Source organism: Saccopteryx bilineata, chromosome 2, assembly GCF_036850765.1.
Source record: "Saccopteryx bilineata isolate mSacBil1 chromosome 2, mSacBil1_pri_phased_curated, whole genome shotgun sequence".
NCBI lineage: Eukaryota > Metazoa > Chordata > Mammalia > Chiroptera > Emballonuridae > Saccopteryx > Saccopteryx bilineata.
In genome coordinates this window covers 391888001-391910484 of record NC_089491.1, presented here as the reverse complement: position 1 = coordinate 391910484, position 22484 = coordinate 391888001, and the positions used below count along the sequence as shown (strand labels likewise).

The 22484-nt window shown below is 45.0% G+C and overlaps 1 protein-coding gene across 1 annotated transcript in view; it reads right to left on the bottom strand.

The window, feature by feature from the left end:
- Window positions 1–9875, bottom strand: part of LOC136327280 (zinc finger protein 624) — a 36700-nt gene extending 26825 nt beyond the window's left edge. The window contains exons 1-3 of the mRNA XM_066264315.1: window positions 9742–9875; window positions 9471–9566; window positions 3134–5778 (exon numbers count right to left, since the gene is read on the bottom strand). Coding sequence (XP_066120412.1) covers window positions 3560–5778; window positions 9471–9543 — 2292 coding nt within the window. The 5' untranslated portion in view covers window positions 9544–9566; window positions 9742–9875 and the 3' untranslated portion in view covers window positions 3134–3559. Of the gene's footprint in view, window positions 5779–9470; window positions 9567–9741 lie in introns of the transcript that reaches the window.
- Window positions 9876–22484: the final 12609 nt, after the last annotated feature.

Sequence of the window (22484 nt, the reverse complement as noted above, 5' to 3'; positions counted from 1 at the left end):
CCTGGAACGCTGAGGTCACCAGTTCAAAACCCCAGGCTTGCCCGGTCAGGGCACATATGGAGCTTCTTGCTCCTCCCCCTTCTCTCTCTCTAAAATAAATAAATAAGTAAATTAATTTTTAAAAAATCTTTTTTAAAAAGTTAAAGACATCTATTCATTAAAGGACATCATGTAGAGAGATAAAGGCAAACTGCAGATGGGGAGATAGTTGTGATACAAGTATCTAAAAATACATTATATACCCAAGGTTAAAGAAACCTATAGAAGAGCAGAGTTCCCAATAAAAATATGGGCAAAGTCTTGAACATGCACTTCTCAGAAGAGGAGTATTCTGAACACCAGTAAACACCTGAGAGGGGACTCGACACTCAGCCACCAAGGAACTGGAAACTGTACCTATAGCGAGGTAGCGTTACACACTAGAACCAGGCTTTGGAACCTATTCCTCCACCGAAACCGCTCCCATAAAGGTGACCTAACCCAAGGACACTTCAGTTCTTGTCATTTGAACCTGCTTACCGTGCTCCTGTCCTTCACATGGCCGGCTCTAACACGGGCAGGAGGCGGGGTCTAGGTGCGGTGGATGTTAGGGGTAAAAAGCAGCGGCCAATAGAGTGGGCACTGTCATGTCAACTGTTTCGGCAGCAGGGTGTTTTTAAAAATATTTTTTTATTTTTCAATTACAGTTAACTTTCAATATTAGTTTCAGGTGTACAGCCTAGTTAAACATTTATATAACTTATGTGATCCTGCCAATAAGTTTAGTTACCCAACTAACACCAGACATAGTTGTTACAATATTAGTGACCAGATTCCCTGCACTCTATTTTCATCTCCGTGACTATTTTCTAATGACAGTGGAGGTTTTTAAGGGTATTTCAAGGTCTAATCCTCAAACCTTCTGGTCAGAAAGTGGTGTATTATATCCAAAGAAGATAAGTCTCGTGGTAATAGTCAATACATTTCATTATTAAAACTCAATCAGAAATGGTCATTTTAGCCTGACCTGTGGTGGCGCAGTGGATAAAGCATCGACCTGGAAATGCTGAGGTCGCCGGTTCAAAACCCTGGGCTTGCCTGGTCAAGGCACATATGGGAGTTGATGCTTCCAGCTCCTCCCCCCTTCTCTCTCTCTCTCTCTTTCTCTGTCTCTCCTCTCTCTACCTGTCTCTCTCCTCTCAAAAAAAAAAAAAAAAAGGTCATTTTAACCACGTCGTCAAATTATTCATTTACAATGGGAGACAGCTCATATCATTTATCCAATATCCCCTCCTAATAGTCAGTAGATATTTGTCTACTGCATACATTGTAAGAAGGGCATTTGATTTTCTTTCCTTTGGTCTCCACTGAAGCATAGCTCATCACGCCTTGTTCTTTTTGGATATCAGGTCCAGTCAGTTAGAACCTTCTGGCATCGGGTCCCTGGCCTCTGGGTTCCCACTCTGACTCAGGACGTAGTATTCCTGGCCTCCACTGTGGACTTGGGAGTCCTTGGCCATTCTCCCTCTCAATGCCCCAATGTTCTGTGAGGCTATGCACAGAACTTTTTACCATTGTGACCTTCACTTGGGCACCAGGTTGGAAGTGGAACTTCTGAGGCTTGCAGTCTTCTTATCTATAGCCTGGACAGGGGTCTCTAGATATTCTTGAATACATTTTCCATCTACATAAAATACCTATTACCTCCTCCAAATGAATCCCAGAGCATGGAGGAGTGAGGTGCTGGGTAACCTTGGAATCTAGGCAGGATCAAAACCAATCCCCACGTTCTTAGATCCATGACCACTCCCCCACCACCAACACCACCAATGTATATGCAGCAACCACGGAGATTCCTGGCATATAACAGGTGTCCAACAAACCAGCTTCGCAAGAAAAATAGGTTTTTCCTGATCGTGTAAATACGACATGCTCATTGGAAAGAAAAATTTAAAAATATAGAAAAAGTGCAGGGAAGTCAAATAGACAAAAAACACCCGATTCTCCACCAACTTTGAAACAACCATCATCAAGATTGGGAGGCCACCCCTTCATTCATGGCTCTCAAAAGTTCACACAAATACATAGCTTTACATAGTTTTACTCCATACCTGCTGCACTTCACACGTCCGTTTTCCCCAGTCTTTCCCTTTATCTCCCTACCTCTCCTTTTCTGCTCCCTTCAAGTTAACCATTAACTGTCTCACCTGTTTCCATGCTCATCTGATCACACACACGGATATAAATACTTAAGTGGGTGTACTCATTCAACAAAGTGAAATATTACAGATGTACATATCTGAAATAAAGCAGTTACCTATCACAGATTGTAAAAAATCCTTGCAGTCAACTACTGTAGGTATAACTTACTTTAAAAATGACTCTCATGCTATTCCATGCATCAGGATACATCACAATTCATCCAGCCGAGCCTTTTAGTGGCCATTCATTTAGTCTCCAGGTGGTTTTCTTCTTTTGCCTCTAAAACAATACTTCAAGAAACATCCTTATTTCTGTGTACTCTTGTGCACTGATGCTGTTATTTCTGTGGGACAGACTTCTGGGTCAAAGCATTTTTATTTTTAAAATATTAGATATTTTAAAAATTGGAATGCTTGTGGAAGTACAAGTTGACATAACCTTTTGGTAAGAGCGCACATTTCCCAAACCCCATTAGCAACTGATTCTTCATTTTGCCAACTCCAGGAAGTGGAAGTGACAGCTCACTGGATGTTTTCATTTGCATTTCCCTGAGTACTAGTTAGGTTCCTAATACGGTCACAGGTTAACCTGAGTACTAGTTAGGTTCCTAATACGGTCACAGGTTAACCTGAGTACTAGTTAGGTTCCTAATACGGTCACAGGTTAACCTGAGTACTAGTTAGGTTCCTAATACGGTCACAGGTTAACCTGAGTACTAGTTAGGTTCCTAATACTGTCACAGGTTAATGGCCATTTGGAGGTGCACTCCTACCAACGCCCTCCAGTCCAGATGGGTTAAAGACTTCAGTGTAAAAAAATTATCAAAATTTTAGAAACAAACTTAGGAGACTATGTATAAACTAGGAATTAAGGAGACCCTTTTAACTAAAATGGTAAATCAAGAAAAAAAGAGAAAAATGGACAAAATATTTTACTATAAAAATAAAAATGCAGTGGTTTCTTTTACTACATAAAAAACCATAAAGACAAATGCTAGATTAAGAAAAACATCTGCAACACACATGACAAAGGATGAATATCTAAAATATACACAGAGCAACTCCAGATTTATTTGACAGAAAAACCAATAGAAAAATAGGCAAAAATATACAGGCAATTCATTAAAGGTCATCTGTTAAATGAATAAAGTTTGAGAGCTGGAAGGTTTTAATCTGTCCATTGTTGTACTCTACTATGAATTTTCTTATAACTTCTAAGACTGAATGTGATAAATGCCTTTCCACATTCTTATATTTATGGAGTGTCTTTTCTTTGTATATCACACAAATTGTTTCTAAAATTTTTCCCACATTCATTAAATATACAGATCACAGCTTTTCTTGTGGAGTGGATATCTGTATAAATGACTTATTGTTTTCTATATTAACTGAGTTTCTCTCTGATGTATCCTTTGATGTACAGAAAGGCTTGAGCTGCTCCTAAAAAACTTCCCACATTCATTACATTTATAGGGTTTTTCTCCGGTGTGCATCCTCATATGCACAGTAAAGTCTGAGTTCGTTCTGAAGGCTTTCCCGCACTTTTCACATTTATAGGGCCTCTCCCCAGTATGAATTCTCCAATGTAGAGTTAGCTGTGACAGAGTAATACAACCTTTTCCACATTCTTTGCACGTATAGGGTCTCTCGCCAGTATGTGTTCTCCAGTGCACTGTAAGGTACGAACCCCTCCTGAAGGCTTTTCCACAGACATCACATTTATAGGGTTTTTCTCCACTATGGATTTTCTGATGCTCTGTGACATGCACCATCTGGCTAAATGCTTTTCCACAGTCACTACATTTAAATGGTTTCTCTCCAGTATGTGTTCTCTGGTGGGTACTAAATCCTGAGTTACTTGTGAAAACCTTCCCACACTCATTACATTTATAGGGTTTCTCTCCAGTATGCCTTCTTTGATGCACAGTAAGCTGTGATGTGTTAGTGAAAGCTTTCTCACATTCACTACACTTATATGGTTTTTCTCCAGTGTGGGTCCTCTGATGGACAATAAGGTATGACTTAGTCCTGAAGGATTTCCCACAGTCACAGCATTTATAGGGTTTCACTCCAGTGTGAATTTTCTGGTGCTCCTTGAGATTTACCATTTTGGTGAACGCCCTCTCGCAGTCAGTACATTTATATGGTTTCTCTCCAGTGTGAGTCCTCTGGTGTACAGTTAAGTGTGATTTTATTCTGAAAGACTCGCCACATTCACTGCACAGATAAGGTTTCTCTTCAGTATGAATTCTCTGGTGTATGATTAGGGATGAAGAACGCATGAAAGCCTTTCCACACTCACTACATCTGTAAGGTTTCTCTCCTGTGTGCATCCTCTGGTGTACCATAAGGCATGAATAATTAATGAATGCTTTCCCACATTCGCTACATTTATAGGGTTTTTCTCCAGTATGAATTCTCTGATGTTCTGTGAAATTGGCTATACGATTGAATGATTTCCCACATTCATTGCATTCGTAGGGTTTTTCCCCAGTGTGAGTCCTTATATGTACAATAAGGCTTGAATTACTTCTGTAGGCTTTTCCACATTCATCGCATCTAAAGGGCTTCTCTCCGGTATGAATTCTCTGGTGAACATTAAAAATCGTGGTATTCTTGAAGGATTTCCCACACTCGTTGCATTGAAACGGTTTCTCTTGGGTGTGGGTCTTCTGATGTACACTAAGATATGACTTATTCCTAAAGGCTTTTCCACAATCACTACACTTGTAGGGCTTCTCTCCATTGTGGGTTTCCTGATGTCGTGCAAGTTTTGATTTATCACTAAAAGCTTTCCCACATCCGCTACATTTATAGGGCTTCTCTCCTGTTTGAATTCTCTGGTGCTGATTAAGGCGTGCACACTGACTGAAAGACTTTCCACAGACGTTACATTGATAAGGCTTCTCCTTAGTATGAATTCTCTGATGCACCATAAGTGATGAAGAAGCAATAAAGGCCTTCCCACATTCGTAACACTTAAAGGGTTTTTCTCCAGTGTGAATTTTTTTGTGCTGGTTAAGGTACGAAGGCTGGCTAAAAGTTTTCCCACATTCGTTACATTCATAAGGTTTCTCTTTAGTGTGAGTTCTCTGATGCTGTATGAGTAATGACCTATAACGAAAGGCCTTTTCACATGTAGTGCACTGAAAGGGTTTTTCTTTATTATAGGGTTGTTTCCCTAAAGTAAGTTCTGAAGTAGGCCTTGTGGCTTTGCTGCTGTTTGTATCCTTGCAATTTTTCTTTCCCAAATGGGTGTCTGTATTGAAATCTAAATTCTCTGTGAAATTTTCCTCATGTGTTTGGCATCTGCTCTGGATTTCTTCTGTGATAACTCCTGGTTCTGGACAGAAAACAGACCCAAATCTAACACCTCGTTGAGCAGTGGAAGTTTTCTTGTGTGTGACTGTTCTCTGGCTCTTCCTCTCCTGACTATTTTGCAGTCTCAACATCCTGTCACTCCTCTTCCACAGTCCTCCCACTCTGGACCCCCACAGACCCTTCTCTGTGAGTTTCTCTACTATGGTCTCCTGGGACAGACATTCAGAGATATCTTCTGTTAGTCCAGCATTCTTGGTTGCTGGTTTGGTGTCCAAATCTGGGGAGGGGATAAAGAAAAATTAAATGACTGCATTTCTTTAGTTGGGGGGAATCTCACTAAACTGAGTAATAAAAAGAGAACTTGGACTGACAGTGAATATGTGGTTTCACCTGTTTGCAGATTGGCTTTGTTTTCTAGAAAGAAGAACCTAAAATAAAGGGATGCTGGTTAAGCCAAGAACCAAAGTAATAAATTCAAGAAGGTTTTCCTCTATTAAAAAAATCCAGGGCCTGACCTGTGGTGGCACAGTGGATAAAGCGTCAACCTGGAATGCTGAGGTTGCCAGTTCAAAACCCTGGGCTTGCCTGGTCAAGGCACATATGGGAGTTGATGCTTCCTGCTCCTCCCTCTGTTCTCTCTATCTCTTCTCTCTCTCTCTCTCTCTCTCTCTCTCTCCAATGAAAATGGATAAATAAAATCTTTAAAAAAAAAAAAAAAAAAAGAATTTGTTTGCCTGACCTGTGGTGGCACAGTGGATAAAGCGTCAACCTGGAAATGCTGAGGTCGCTGGTTCGAAACCCTGGGCTTGCCTGGTCAGGGCACATATGGGAGTTGATGCTTCCGGCTCCTCCCCCCCTTCTCTCTCTCTGTCTTTCTCTCCTCTCTCTCAGTCTCTCTCTCTCCTCTCTAAAAATGAATAAATAAAAAAATGGAAAAAAAATTAAAAAAAAAAAAAATCCAGCCCTGTCGGATAGCTTGGTTGGTTAAAGTGTTATCCCAATACACAGAGGTTCCCAGTTAGATCCCTGATCAGGGGACACACCAGAACAGTTCAGTGTTTCTGTCTCTCTCTGCCCCTTCCTCTCTTTCTAAAAATCAGTAAGTTAAATGATTTAAAAAATTAATTCATAGTAATCTAATTCTCCTAGAATCTAAGTCTCTCAAATATTTTTTCTTTTTAATTCAGTGAGAATTGGGAAGGCAGAGAGACAGACTCCTGCATGTGCTCCAACTGGGATCCATCCAGAAAGCCAGCCAGGGGGCGATGCTCTGCCCATCTGGGGTGTTGCTCTGTTGCTCAGCAACCAAGCTCTTCTTAGCACTTGAGGAAGCCATCTTCAGTGCCCAGGGCCAACTTGCCCCAATCGAGCCATGGCTGCAGGAGAAGAAGAGAGAGAGAGAAGCGACAGGGGGTGGTAGAGAAGCTGATGGGTGCTTCTCCTGTGTGCCCTGACTGGGAATTGTACCCAGGACATCCACATGCCAGGCTGATGTTCCACCTCTGAGTCAACTGGCCAGGCCCAAAGTCTACTTTTAATTTACTCTCTTAAAAATATATATTTGATCCTGGCCAGTTGGCTCAGTGGTAGAGCGTCGGCCTGGCGTGCAGGAGTCCCGGGTTCGATGCCCGGCCAGGGCACACAGGAGAAGCGCCCATCTGCTTCTCCACCCCTCCCCCTCTCCTTCTTCTCTGTCTCTCTCTTCCCCTCCTGCAGCCAAGGCTCCATTGGAGCAAAGTTGGCCCGGGCACTGAGGACAGCTCCAGGGCCTCCACCTCAGGTGCTAGAATGGCTCTGGTTGCAACAGAGCGACGCGCCAGATGGGCAGAGCATCGCCCCCTGGTGGGCATGCCGGGTAGATCCCGGTCAGGTGCATGTGGGAGTCTGTCTGACTGCCTCCCGTTTCCAACTTCAGAAAAATACACACAAAAAAAGTAAAAAAATATATATATATTTGATATATAAAAACAATGTAACACATATGCATGTTATGAATGGCATCACAATAAACTAAATATGCAAATGAACTAGAATCCACTTCTTTCTTTTCATCTCTACCATCATCGTAATCAAATGTACTATCACCTCTTGCCTAGACTATTGTTAACAACCTCTTAACTGATTACGGACTTGCTTTATGCCCTTAAATTCAGTAAAATTCCTTCATTAAAATCTTTGTATGTCTTCACACCCACTTTGATTAGAATCCTTACTATCGTCTTCAAATCCCCACACAGGCAGTGTCCTGTGCTCTAACTTATTCTATACCAGTCTCCTTCTCACGCTCAATCTCAGCAGCTCCCTTTCCTTTCTAGAACACAGTTCTTTTTTGTCTGTATCAGGCTATTTGCCTGGAACGCCCCCTTGTCCTCTTCCCAGGGCTGGCTCCTCTGATCCGTCACGTTCCAGCTTCAGCGTCACTTCCTCAGAAGCCTTTCTTGACCACACTGTCGGAAGGAGGCAGCGTCACCCCATCCCAGTTACTCTTTCATACCCCCGATTATCTCAGAGCTCAAGTTACTGCAACCACTATTTAGCTTGCTTTTGTTCACTTACCTATTGACTACCTAGTATTTCTCAGAAATTAACCTTGACGAGGACAGGGACTTGGTCCATCTTACTGCTGTAGGTCTAGCATCTAGCTGGGCAGAGATAGCTGACTCCATTTGAAAACAAATCCTCCTGAACACCTGACCCTCTCGCCTTCCCCCCAGGTGGGCTATAAGTGTGTACAGAGACTCCAGGTTTATCAGGAACCAACATTAATCCTTCCTCTTGGGCAAGGTGCCCTCCCTGGTATCCCCCTCAATCTGGTCCCTTTGTTCCCCTTGATCACTTTGCGTTCCTTTTGGAGTGCAGATCCATTTCCTGGGGGGTATATAACAGGTGGTCTGGGGTGGTGAATGGGACAAGGATTCTTCTTGTCCTGCCACTGCCCAGGGCTGTGTTTCTATGAGTCCTCTATTAAGACTGACAAGTTAGACTTGTCTGCTTCCTTCCGCGGCTGCTCGATTCTTTTGGCATTTGAGGGCTGCTTTGTATACACGCCTTTTCCCAAAACACTCACCCAGTTCACAGTATGTTTAATAAACATTGATTAAGTAAATATGGTATTTTGACTCTCAACTGATTTCTTTTTTGTATTTTCAGTTAGTTAAGGACCTGGAGGAACCTGAGCTGTGGAGGCACAGTGGACAAAGCGTCAACCTGGAACGCTGAGGTCGCCGGTTCGAAGCCCCAGATTTGCCAGGTCAAGGCACATATGAGAAGCAACTGCTAGAGTTGATGCTTCCAGCTCCTTTCCCCCTGCCTTTCTCTCTCTCTCTCTCTCTAAAAAAATCAATACATAGAACCTTAAAAAAACAACCACCCAGGAGGCAAACCTAATCTGAGGGACTGTCGACAACCCCCAAGGTTGCTTGTATTCTCAATTATCTAAGAACCCCAAGGTTTCAGCATTCTTACAGATAAAGTTAAATAATGACCATGCAGACTCAGCTTTAAAGAAATCAGTGATGATTCTCAAGAAAGCCTTTTCATAAAAATAAAGAAAAAAGATTTCAGATAATGGTAAACAACAACAACAAAAATGTAAGTTTAACTGGAGACAATTTAACTGGAGCTGAAAGAGATATTTTATGCATGTTTGAATGAAGAAGGAATAAAGGAACAATAATTAAAATAAAAATGAATCCTGGAAAGCAATGTAGGGTGGGATGGGAACCAAAAGTAGAGGATGGAGAGAGGGGGAAAGGGGAAAGAGGGAAATGGAGGGAGACCGGAGGAAAGAGAGAGGGAGGAGGAACAGGGAGAGAGAAAGAGGGAGAATCTTTCCCTCTGAGATAGCTACGAGAAGATACTCTCCAAAATATCTCACACGTTCTGACTCATCCATGGAATGAGTTCCACCTCCTGGTTCTGACCAGCTTGCCTGGTTCTGACCAGCTTGCCTGGTTCTGACCAGCTTACCTGGACAGGGGGTTCTTGCAGTTTCTCTCACTACCACCCATAGTCCTTGTCCATCCTCCAAATGAGACATCATGTCTGGCTTGGAAACTGCAAGCCCTGTTCAGAGAGAAATGAGTAGGATTTTATTGTTCCTATGAGCAAGAACTACTGCCACATTCAGTCTTAATTCTTAATCTCTTGCGGAAAGTGGAGTTCTAGAGAAATGCTGTCCAATACAGTTGTGAATGGCTGCATGTGGCTATTTAAATATTTTTGTTTGTTTTAGCCTGACCTATGGTGGCGCAGTGGATAAAGTGTCGACCTGGAAATGCTGAGGTTGCCGGTTCGAGGCCCTGGGCTTGCCCAGTCAAGGCACATATGGGAGTTGATGCTTCCAGCTCCTCCCCCCTTCTCTCTCCTTCTCTCTCTCCTTCTCTCTCTCCTCTCTAAAAATGAATAAATAAAAAAAAAGATAAAATTAAATATTTTTGTTTGTTTTAGGTGAGAGGAGAGGAGATAGTGAGGCAGACTCCCACATATGCACTGACCGAGATCCACCTGGCAACCCCACCTGGAGCCAATGCTCCAGTACAGAGCTATTTTTAGCACCTCAAGCTGCTGTGCTCCAGTGGACCTATCCTCAGTGCCTGGGACCACACTCAAACCAATTGAACCACTGGCTGTGTGAGGAAAAGAGGGACATAAGGGGGAGTTGGAGGGAGAAGAGAAGCAGATGGTCGTTTGCCTGTGTACCCTGACCCACAATCGAACCTGGGATGTCCATATCCACTGAGCCAACTGGCCAGGGCCACTTATGAAATTTCAGTGCCAAAATTCAGTTAAGTACTTTGGAGACTCTGTATGTTCAGCAAACCTGGTCAAACGGGCAGATACACGAACACTGGAGTTACCCTTACCCAGGGAGACGAGATTCCTATAATTCTCTAGCATCACATCCTTGTGCAGGGCTCTCTGCGTGGGGTCCATCAACCTCCACTCCTCCAAGGTGAAGTCTATAGCCACATCCTTAAATGTCACTGACTCCTAAAATAAACACACCATGATCACCCAGGGCCTATACAATAAGACCAGTTAGGCAGCATAATTCATACAAAACTGGAGAAGAACTCCAGAAATCAGAATCACCAATGACTATGGAGGTCAACCCGTTCAACCCTTAGAGAATGTATGACTCTGCCCAGTAACAAGAACTTAAAACCACAAGAGGAGGCCAATCTAATTTTAGTGTTACCTAATAGTAGGATTTTTTTTTTTCAGACCAATTCAAATCTGGCTTTCTATATACTGGTCCTCCTATATCATCTGGAGTCAAAAGCATGGACTCCTCCTTCCTGAGAAAATATTTAAAATATTTCATAACAGCTCATAGTACTTTCCACCCAAATTATTTTTTCTTCTTCAAAACCCTGGCTTTATGCATAATGTCAACATTTTTTCAGTTTAATCTATAAAATACAGCTTACCAAAAAACAGTTTTTCAGACGACCGATAAAGAGTATTATCTCTCTCTGAGAAACACAAATAAGAAATCACAGAACTTTGTGGAACTTCTTTGGTCAGGATATGAAATATATACAATACTGTGTAAAAAATGAAAGACCTAACCATGAGAATTATTTTCTTTTCTTATTTTTAGTGAGAGAAACAGAGAGAACAGACAGGGACAGACAGGCAGGAAGGAGAGAGACAAGCAGCATCAATTCTTCGTTGTGGCACCTTAGTTGTTATTGATTACATTCTCATATGTGCCTTGACAGGGGGGCTACAGCCGAGCCAGTGACCCCTGGCTCAACCAGAGACCTTGGGCTTCAAGCTAATAACATTTGGACTCACACCAGCAACCATGGGGTCATGTCTATGATCCCACACTCAAGCCAGTGACCCTGTGCCCAAGCTGGTGATCTCGGGGTTTCAAACCTGGGACCTCATTGTTCTAGGTTGATGCTCTATCCACTGGTGAAGCTGAAAATTTTTTCTTAACACAACTGATTCATTTCTGATTTTGATATTTTTCTTAAAAAATAAACAGGTGGATTCTGTACTCACAAATAAGAAAGTAAACTTAAATACAATGAAATAAAAATATCTAAACAAATTAAACTCATCTTAAAAATGGAAATATTATTAAGGAATAGGAACTGATGTTGATGTATTCTTGTTATTTTAATGGTACCGGGTCTTACAATGTGAATCAAGAGTCAGACTATGTGATACACGATACTTGATCATTAGCAACAATGATGTGACTATTTGCCAAATCAGGGCTGCCACCATCAAGAAAAATGAAATGTGACAAATTGATGCTACCAGCCCTGGGGTTACTACAGCCATCACAGCAGACGGAATTCACCTCGAACCTGCAATGAAGTAGGAACATTGAGAGGCAGGGCAGGAAGAGAACCGTCCTCTTTATTTTCCTTACACGCAGTGGGAAGTATTACCTTTACCACCTCGGGCTCTCTGCCCGAAGATGAAGATCTTCATCTGGCTGGGGCCCTCAGGGCTCCGAGGGATACAGGGCAAGATCACTCAGTGACAGGCTGCCTGTGCCAATACAGCAGAGCCTCGGAAAGCGCAGTAGCTCACTGTGGACGTGGTCTATGTGGGATGACTTCTTTACTGTCTTATTAGGGCTGATATCAAGGTCCCATAGTAACATCCAATCATAATCTCCTTTCATCAAACACACAAGACTGAGAAAGGGATAAGTGCACAGGGCCTAAAGGACACTTTTAACACAGAACCTAACAGAACAAAAGTAAACTTAGCTAAGTGATCTTCAGATGCTATATAATTCTTTTTCATATGGGGATGAAATCTAATTCTTAGAAAGTATCTATCTTGCTTAAGAATAATATTCAAAAGCAACTAATACCCCGTTTTCTGTCGTTGAATTATTAGTGTTTGGGAAGGTGGCATGTCTCAGTACTCAGGAAATATTTTCTGGGACCTCTCGTATGACTGTTTTCTTCCAAACCTTAGAAATGATATCCTATGAGGGCCTGATATTATGAAATGAAATTTTACTATGCCTTATAGTAGCACTTACCAGTTTTAAATTTTGTGCCACTTAAAAAAATATGGTTAAAAGTATTGACTTAAATTTCATTGAGAAAAATGTTGTAAAAACCCCTCCCAGGTTTGTACAATGACACGACTTCAATCTCTGATGATTAGGAGTGGCTTTGATCAGGCCAATGCTGGCCAGATACTTTGGATCTACTAATAACAGTAATATTTGTTTTTTATTACTCTTTTCAAGGATACGTTTCTTTTTCTTTGTTTATTTTATTGATTTCTAGCAGGAGAGGAAGGGAGAGAGAGACACGGGAATATCAATCTACTCCTGTACATGCCCTGACCGGGAATCGAACTGGCAACCTCTGTGCTTCAGGGACGAAGCCTAACCACCTGAGCTATCCGGTCAGGGCTTAAGGGTATGTTTTTAGGATTGGTTACATGTTATACATCCAGGCTACAAAGAAAGAAAGATCACCACACTACTACAGGTTATTATGGGTCATTACTCTTGGTACGGGGGAATGAGACGGCGATTCTTGTCTTTCTTGAGAGCAAGAATTCAATCGAGACAAAGTGTAGCCAGTAAAGGAAGAATTTACTGGCTGTGCAGGAAGAAACTCAGAGAAAAGGGGGCCTGGGAGACAGGTTCAGGGGGTGGGCCCTGGATGAACTGCCGCTGCCCACGGCTCCCCTGGTTGCGAGTCTCGTGGGGCCCTTCAGAGCTCAGGAGAAAGAGGGGGCAATGGAAACGCCCCTGGGGAAGAGGAGGAGAGGACGAGGGAAGGGAAGTCATGGGCGCACTCCCAGAGGGAGTGCTGGGACCTCCGCCTAAGGGATTTTAAGAGTGACAATTTTAGGGGAGGCCCCAAGGGAGGAGCTCGAAAGAACACTCCTCAGCTCTCCAGGTGTGTTCCCCAGGTGTGTTCTCCAGGTGTGCTCTCCAGGTGTGTTCCCCAGGTGTGTTCTCCAGGTGTGTTCCCCAGGTGTGTTCTCCAGGTGTGTTCCCCAGGTGTGTTCTCAGGATGGTACTCTCCACTGAGCGGTCAGCACCAAGGCAGCTGGTCCTGAGGTCAGCCGGGGCTTTCCTTTGTCTGGCTTTGCTTTTTGGGGGGCTTGGAGCTGAAACACAACTGAGGACTAGATGTTACCTCTAGGTGTTAATGCTTGAGCAGTAGTGTCTGGATTTCTCGTTTGTTCCTTCTCAAAGGGGGTCTAAAGCCATGTGACTAGTGATAGGGCAGGGGAGGAAAGGGCAGGGGAGGGTCCGAATTCCATGACCAGCGATATGAGAGGCCAGGGGGTCTAAACCACATGATCAGCTGCAGGAACAAAGGTGCCACACTGGGGGCGAGGTCCCTGTTTTCCCAGCTTTGCTCATTGCTAGGCACCTGGAGTTTTGCATCTTGGTGGCCTTCTGTGTCTGGCCTACAGTCTCTGCTCTGCTCACGTCTGTCTTAACTGCCTGCCACACTACAACAAATTCTATTTTTCCCTTTCTTCTCAAGCTATTTCAGAAAGCCGCTGATTGACACAGCTTCCGATACGTTCACGCCCATCTCAAATACACCCCCACACACACTTACACGTCTTCAGAGAAACATGAAAAGATTCAGCTGAAATATCTGATTTCCAGTCCTCTCTTTCAGTTCTCCATTTGGAGTCACTAGCGCACTCACGACTCTCTGCTGCAGAGCCTTGGCCTGAACCCCTTTCTCACCTGAAGTACCTTCCCCAGTGCTTTCCCGGCTTTCAATCCCATTTGGAATTCAATCCGAGCTTCCATCTAAACACCCTCCTAACCATCGTCTGGAGCTTCTCTTGACCCATTTAGCCCACACTACTGTCGCGTTTCCTTCCTTTCGCAGCACTCACCATGCTTACTATATCGCTAGGCAACCACTACTTACCTAAACAAACGATGTAGCTATTCCTTTTGTATGCCTTACTTCAATGAGAAGTAAGCTCCTACAGCCAAGCGCTGTGTCTCAAACATCTCTCTCCCTGTCATCTATTAAGCTTGATCACTTCTTAACGGGTAAAAAAGAGGAAGTCACTGAGAGTGGGCACAGGGGAATGGTCCCTATGAATTAACAGTGTGACTGTGTGTACATATTTTTTTCCAAAGTTTCCTGAATGAAATTTTCCAGCTGAAAAATATTTATTACCCTATCAATAACTGAAATTTCCTGGGAACAATACAAATTTAACAACGTAAGTAAAATTCCCGGATTGCCTAAAGATAGCCCCAACATTTCTTGAAAGATCTGGAAATTTGGTTCAATATGTATAGTGAATCTTTCTATAGGTTACAGCCTTTACTCAAAAATTCAACAATTTGATTCAGTTACCAGAAGAGGTGTGAGTAAGGCAGACAATTCACAAGGCTTCAGGAAAAGACATGTCCTCAAACCCAGACAGCAGATCAGAGATAAGGAAACCCCAAACTCACCAGAAGTCCAGCTGAAGAAACCATCGCAGCCATTATCTCCTCCTCTCTGTTCCCCTCTCAAGGAGTGGAGTCCTACAAAGACATATCTGAGAATGAGAAACAAGTCATGAAAACCAACTCTGCCTTGGAAATCTCAGACTCACCACATTGGAATTCTGACACATAAGTAAGCATGATTTCCTTAAAGAACACGAGAGTAACCCCAGGAGCACTGAGAAAAAAAAAAAAGATTCTTGCCGTTGGAGATCTTGAGAGTTTCAATATTCTTAAATGCAGTCACAGCTGGTAGGCCAGACATTGTACAAGGAGCTTTTAAAATACTTTCTCAGGTGCCTGACCAGGCAGCCTGATCAGACCCAGGTTTGAAACCCAAGGTTGCCGGCTTGAGGCCAAAGGTCGCATGCTTGAGCCCAAATGTTGCTGGCTTATGCCCAAAAGTTGGTGGCTTGAAGCCCAAGGTCACTGGCTTGAGCAATGGGTCCTTGGCTTGGCTGGAGCCCCGCAGTCAGGGCACATATGAGGAAGCAATCAATGAACAACTAAGGTGCTACAATGAAGAACTGATGCTTCTCATCTCTCTCTCTCTCAAAATAAAATAAAATAAAATAATTTATTGATTTTAGAGAGAGAAGAGAAGGGAGGGAGAGAGAGACATCAATTTATTGTTCCACTTATTTATGCATTCCTTGGTTGATTCCTGTCTGTGCCCTGACCTGGGAACCTACGACCCTGGCATATGGGGAGGACACTTCAATCGACTCAGCTGCCTGGCTAGGGCCTCATCTCACAGTGCAGAAGCAATACCTGTGCCAAGCTTAAACACACGTTAAAACAAAAATTGAAGCCGTTCTAACAAATATTAACAATGACTACATATCAATCAATACCAGATCTTAACTTTTGGGGGTTACATCTGGGAATCTGACCTAGTCCACAGAATAATGCACGTGAATAAATGAGGCTGCATATTATTTCAGGGAGTTTGAGGCCTGTCCCTTCCAAACCCATACGCTGACTCCCAAGTTAAGAAGTCCAGTTTTACAAGGTTGTAAAGGAAAAAAAGACGGCTAAGGAAATAATAAGTGAAAACTATTTCTTCTAAAACACAAAAACAGAACTACAAAGAGCGACTTAACACATTTTCAATTCTAAGGAACTACAGAAATGGTCTTCTGCATCTTTAAAACTTATTAAGAATGGTCTGAGCCATCATTTCTTTTAAAATTTGTAAAGATTCATAAACATCTCCTTGGCAATATGCCATGTAGATAAAGGCTAGTCCCAAATTATACAGTTTAACAACCAAACTGTATAATTAAACATCTTTTTAATTTTTAGTATCAGAATAAACAATCCTATTTAAAATGTAATGTATTGTTTGACCTCTACCGTGTAAAATAACACACAGAGAGAAAAAAACTGGCAAGCAAGGAAGCCAAATTCTGAGACCTCTGAGACTTGGGCCTGTGTTTACCCTTCTTCCTACTTTCCCACACTTTCCAAGTAGACAGTACGACGTATTTCCATATACGGAATAGGAGTAAAATTCCAGATGTGTGCACTGCCCCCAGCTTCTAATGTCGGTCTGGCTCCTGCGGACATGCGACCATCAGCAAGTCAACTTAAGCTCCACACAAAGCGGCCATGACGAGCCCATGAGGCCACACGCCATGACGACTGCAAATGATGTCTATCCAGGCTAGTCTTTTCCCAGAGTCCTAATTCCCTAGATATTCTTTTCCGGATGTGGTGACTTCCACCTGTCTCGCCAAGCATGGCCAGAAGTATCACAGGCTAACGGAAAAAGCTGCCCGTTGCTGTGGTTCCCAAGCCATGGATGGACCAGAACACCATTTACCAACGGAAAGCAACACTACTGTCCTGTCGGGGCGAGAGAAGCGACTTAAAAGTGACATATACATACATACATACATACATACGTATATGTATGTGTATTTTAAAAGGGGGGAGTCTTTCCAACGCCGTAGAATGAGCTGCCCAAGCGGGAGAGGGTCCACCTGCTCCATCGCGCGTGCAGGCGCCCGGGCTGGTCCCGCCGCGGGGAGAGGGGGCTGCGGTCCGGCTCGGCCCGGCCCGCGCCCGGCGGCACCGACGCCCTAAAGACGCCGAGGGGACACCGAGCGCAGAAGCGGGCGGACGAGCGGCCCGGCCCTCGCGCCTCCCTCCCGGGCAGCTCCGCGCAGGGCAGGGGCGGCGGGGCGGCGACCAACGGGACCTGGTGGCGCCCGGGGCGACGGGTACCTGGCAGCCGCACTGAGGACCAGGGATAGGCGCTCGCAGAGCAGGGCGGGAACACTTCCAGCGATGGCGCGGGCGGCCCGGCTGGCCGGCCGGCCGCCAGCCCGGCACTGCGCCTGCGCGGCTGCGGCGCCGGGACTACAAGGCCCAGAACCCTCCGCGCCCAGCTGCCCCTGCTTCCCTTTGTCTGCACCTGGGAGGGAGCTGGCTGTGCGGATCATTCATTTGTGGGGGACCTGGAAAGGCTATCAGACTGAATAGATTTGTCCTGAGAGGCCACAACTAGGTGTCAAGCACTACCACTGGGCGCTAGCGTCCCAAAGAAGGAGGACAGCCCTGGCCTCGGAACATTTCCCTGAGGCTGAAGAAATAAAGTCATTGAAAGAGTAGTTTGGCAGTTTGGCCTTCCTCTGGCTTAGTTAAAAATTAAAACCCCAGACACCAGCAGGTGCGTGTGTGTGCACGCCTTTGCTTCTCTTTTCATTCAAGTTCTTCTTTTTTTTTCCTGACAGGAGACAGAGAGAGGGACAGATAGGCAGGAAGGGAGAGAGATGAGAAGCATCAATTCTTCCTTGCGACACTTTAGTTGTTCATTGATTGCTTTCTCATATGTGCACTGACCAGGGGCTACAGCAGAGAGAGTGACCCCTTGTTCAAGCCAGCGACCTTGGGCTTCAAGCCAGCTACTGTGGCGTCATGTCTATGATGCTGCGCTCAAACCGGCAACCTTGGGGTTTCAAACCTGAGTCCTCCATGTCCCAGTCCGATGCTCTATCCACTGCGCCACTGCCTGGTCAGGCTCATTCAAGTTCTTGACGGGAAAAATCAGTTAAGGCTTTCATTATAGTTTCCGAGTCTTTGAAAGCAGAGCCTCTTTCTTGTCTCATCCAAATAGTTGTATTATACAATGTAACAAATAGATCATACAATTAATATTCTTATTAATATACAATGTTATTAATGGTTATACAGTATACATGTCTTATATTATTATTACATTATTATTATTATTATTATTACTATTTGTATTTTTCTGAAGCTGGAAACGGGGAGAGACAGACAGACTCCCGCATGCGCCCGACCGGGATCCACCCCGCACGCCCACCAGGGGGCGACGCTCTGCCCACCAGGGGGCGATGCTCTGCCCCTCCGGGGCTTCGCTCTGTTGCGACCAGAGCCACTCTAGCGCCTGGGGCAGAGGCCAAAGAGTCATCCCCAGCGCCCACACCATCTTTGCTCCAATGGAGCCTCGGCTGCGGGAGGGGAAGAGAGACAGAGAGGAAGGAGAGGGGGAGGGGTGGAGAAGCAGATGGGCGCTTCTCCTGTGTGCCCTGGCAGGGAATCGAACCTGGGACTTCTGCACGCCAGGCCGACACTTTACCACTAAGCCAACCGGCCAGGGCCTACAAAGGCATGTTTCCCTTTGTCTTGGTTCCATGGCTTCAGTGGCCAAAGACCATATTCTGCACCAATAGTCCTCAAGGGCGATGGGCAGCTTCCCACAAAGACAAGACTGTTCCTCTGAAATCCAGTCCTAACCTGTGTGCCTGGCGTTCTGTGCTGCTTTGGTTGTGTATGAGGCCCATTCTGGGTCACCCCCTTCAGCTGGGGCACAAGAAAGCCCAGGGAAAGTGAACGCAGTGTAAAATGGCTGTTGAGATCTCAAAGAGCCGGTGGCTAACTGGGGAAAGTGCGACATAACCCAATAGCCTTTGAACATTAGAGGGGAAAGGAATTCAAATGGGAAACCAAACTCCTGGAGATAACAAACATGATGTCAAAAATGAAAAATGTATTGGGTTGGAGTAATTAATAGCAGATTAGACACTGAAAAAGAAAAGATTAGTGAAGCCAAAGACATACAAATAGAAACTGTCCAAAATGAAATATGGAGAAAAAGGATGCGGTCCGGACAGTGCACCAGCGAGTTATGGAAAAATATGAAGTAGTCTAGCTATGTGTAATTAGAATTCTAGAAGGAAAGGAAAGAGAGGGAGTAGAAAGATACTTAAAGAAATAATGGCTAATTATTTTCAAAATTTGATGAAAATGATAAATCCATAGATCCAAGAAGCTCAATGAAATTCAAAGAAGAGACATGAAGAAAACCACACCAAGGCATGTTATAATCAAACTGCTGCAAAGCAGTGATAAAGGAACATCTAAAAAACAGAAGAACAAAGATTATGTACATAGGTGGGCAAAAGTTTGCAGTTGTAATAAAATACAGTACAATAATTAATAAATGATAATGCAAGAATAACCTGACCAGGTGGTGGCACAGTGGATAGAGCTTCGACCTGGGATGCTGAGGACCCAGGTTCTAAACCACAAAGTCACCAGCTTGAGCACAGGCTCACCTGGCTTGAGCACAGGGTCACTGGCTTGAGCACAGGGTCACCGGTTTGAGACATGATCCCATAGTCGCTGGCATGAGCCCAAGGTCTCTGACTTGAGCAAGGGGGTCATTGGCTTGGCTGGAGCCCCCATTCAAGGCACATATGAGAAAGCAATCAATGAACAACTAAGGAGCAGCAACAAGAAGTTGATGCTTCTCATCTCTCTCCCTTCCTGTCTGTCCCTGTTTATACCCACCCTTCACTTAAAAAAAAAAAAAAAAAGAGCCAGACATTTCTTTCTGAGTTTTATCAGTATGGAATATACTGTAAGTATGCATTCTATTTTTTTGTAACACTTGGTACTGTATTTTTCTGACCACCATTCCAAAGTGTGGGGTGTTATCTCAAACATCCAAGCAATTCTTGAATACCAGCTGGGTGCCCTACAATTTAACTCAATTCTGAACTATCTACCCAGAGATAGCATCAATTCCCACAGGTGAAGGGACCAGTCCTACAAGACCGCCCCATCCCCACTTCAGAGGACAATTGCAGGTCCAGGTTGCCATCTGTACTTCTGACCTACCGGTTGTAGATCAGAGGATTCAAGACCCCCTCCTCATCCTTTGAGTTCAATTAATTTGCTAGAGAGGCTCACAGAACTCAGAGGAGCATTTTACTTACTAGATCACCACTTTATTACAAAAAGGACTTAACTCAGGGACAGCGAGATGGAAGAGATACATGGGGCAAGGTGTGGGGACATGGCAAGGGGCTTCACGCCCACTCCAAGCACATGACTTTCCCCAAATTTCCACATGTTCACCGACCTGGAAGCACTGTGAGCTCCATCCTTTTTGGGATTTGTTTTTAATATATATTTTTCTGAAGCTGGAAACGGGTAGAGACAGTCAGACAGACTCCCGCATGCGCCCGACCAGGATCCACCCGGCACGCCCACCAGGGGGCAACGCTCTGCCCCTCCGGGGCGTCGCTCTTTTGCGACCAGAGCCACTCCAGCACCTGGGGCAGAGGCCAAGGAGCCATCCCCAGTGCCCGGGCCATCTTTGCTCCAATGGAGCCTCGCTGCGGGAGGAGAAGAGAGAGACAGAGAGGAAGGAGAGGGGGAGGGGTGGAGAAGCAGATGGGTGCTTCTCCTGTGTGCCCTGGCCGGGAACTGAACCTGGGACTTCCGCATGCCAGGCCGATGCTCTACCACTGAGCCAACCGGCCAGGGCCCTTTTTGGGTTTTTAAAGCGTCTTCCTGACATCAGGCACGATTGATTAAATCATTGGTCATTGGTTATTGATTCAACCTCAAGTCCCTCTCCCCTCCTGTAACCTCCTAATCGCATGGTTGGTTCTCCTGGCAACCAGTTCCCATTCTTCAGTGAGGGCTGAGTTAATCTAAACCGGTTTTACTCATTGGCTAAATTATATTACTTGCATATCTTTAAGATTATGAAAATTTTAGTATTATGTATTTAATTGCATTGAATTATAGTTGTGACAAACATTTTGATATCAATAATTATGTTGCCCTGTAGTTAGCTTATACACAGTACATAATTTCCAAAGGACTTTAGTTAACTTTAAGACCTAGAACTGGCCCTGGCTGGTTGACTCAGTGGCAGGTAGAGTGTCAGACTGGTGTGTGGAAGTCCCAGGTTTGATTCCCGGTCAGGGCAAACAGGAGAAGCGACCATCTGCTTCTCCACCCCTCCTCCTCTCTCTCTCTCTCTCTCTCTCACTCTCTCCCTTCCTCCTGCAGCCATAGCTTAAATGGTTGGAGCAAGTTGGCCTGGGCGCTGAGAATGGCTCCATGGCCTTGCCTTAGGCGCTGAAATAGCTAACAGAGCAGTGGCCCCAGATGGGAAGAGCATCGCCCCCTAGTGGGCATGCCAGGTTGATCCCAGTTGGGATGCATGCGGGAGTCTGTCTTTTTGCCTCCCTGCCTCTAATAATAATAATAATAATGCCCTGGCCGGTTGGCTCAGCGGTAGAGCGTCGGCCTAGCGTGCGGAGGACCCGGGTTCGATTCCTGGCCAGGGCACACAGGAGAAGCGCCCATTTGCTTCTCCACCCCTCCGCCGCGCTTTCCTCTCTGTCTCTCTCTTCCCCTCCCGCAGCCAAGGCTCCATTGGAGCAGAGATGGCCCGGGCGCTGGGCATGGCTCTATGGCCTCTGCCTCAGGCGCTAGAGTGGCTCTGGTCGCAACATGGCGACGCCCAGGATGGGCAGAGCATCGCCCCCTGGGGGGCAGAGCACCGCCCCTGGTGGGCGTGCCGGGTGGATCCCGGTCGGGTGCATGCGGGAGTCTGTCTGACTGTCTCTCCCTGTTTCCAGCTTCAGAAAAAATGAAAAAAAAAAAAATAATAATAATAGTAGTAGACCTAGAACTGGTAGTAAAATCAAGTAAGTGCATCTTGTGGCACGGGGACACAGTTGTTGCTGATCTGCTGACTCACCTCACTGGCAGGAAGTGGAAGCTGGGCTGCTGACTCACCTCACTGGCAGGAAGTGGAAGCTGGGCTTGCAGCTGCCCTGCCTGCCCTGCCTCTTTCACTTTTCTGATTCCTGGATTGCCAATGTGCGTTTAGCTCCATGACCATGGGTGCTGGCTTCTGCGAGACACCTCAGTCACCAAGGTCAGAGGCCTCAGGAATGGACACGGGTCTCTGTCCACCTTTCCATGAGGTCCTAGCTCAGGTGCATGGGATAACGGGATTTTGTGATCTTCCTTTGTTTACTGGCTGTGGACTTCCAAACATCAGACAGAGATAGCTTTGCAGAGACTGTGACGCAGCGGCCACAATGCCCAGAGCTGGTCTCTTTTCAGACATAAGCCAGGCCTCCCCAGGAGAGGACCCGTGACTTCGTGGCTGTTGGGTGGATTTCCCTCCCATGCTCAAGTGTGAGAGGGATGTCTGTGGCTCTGGTCATATC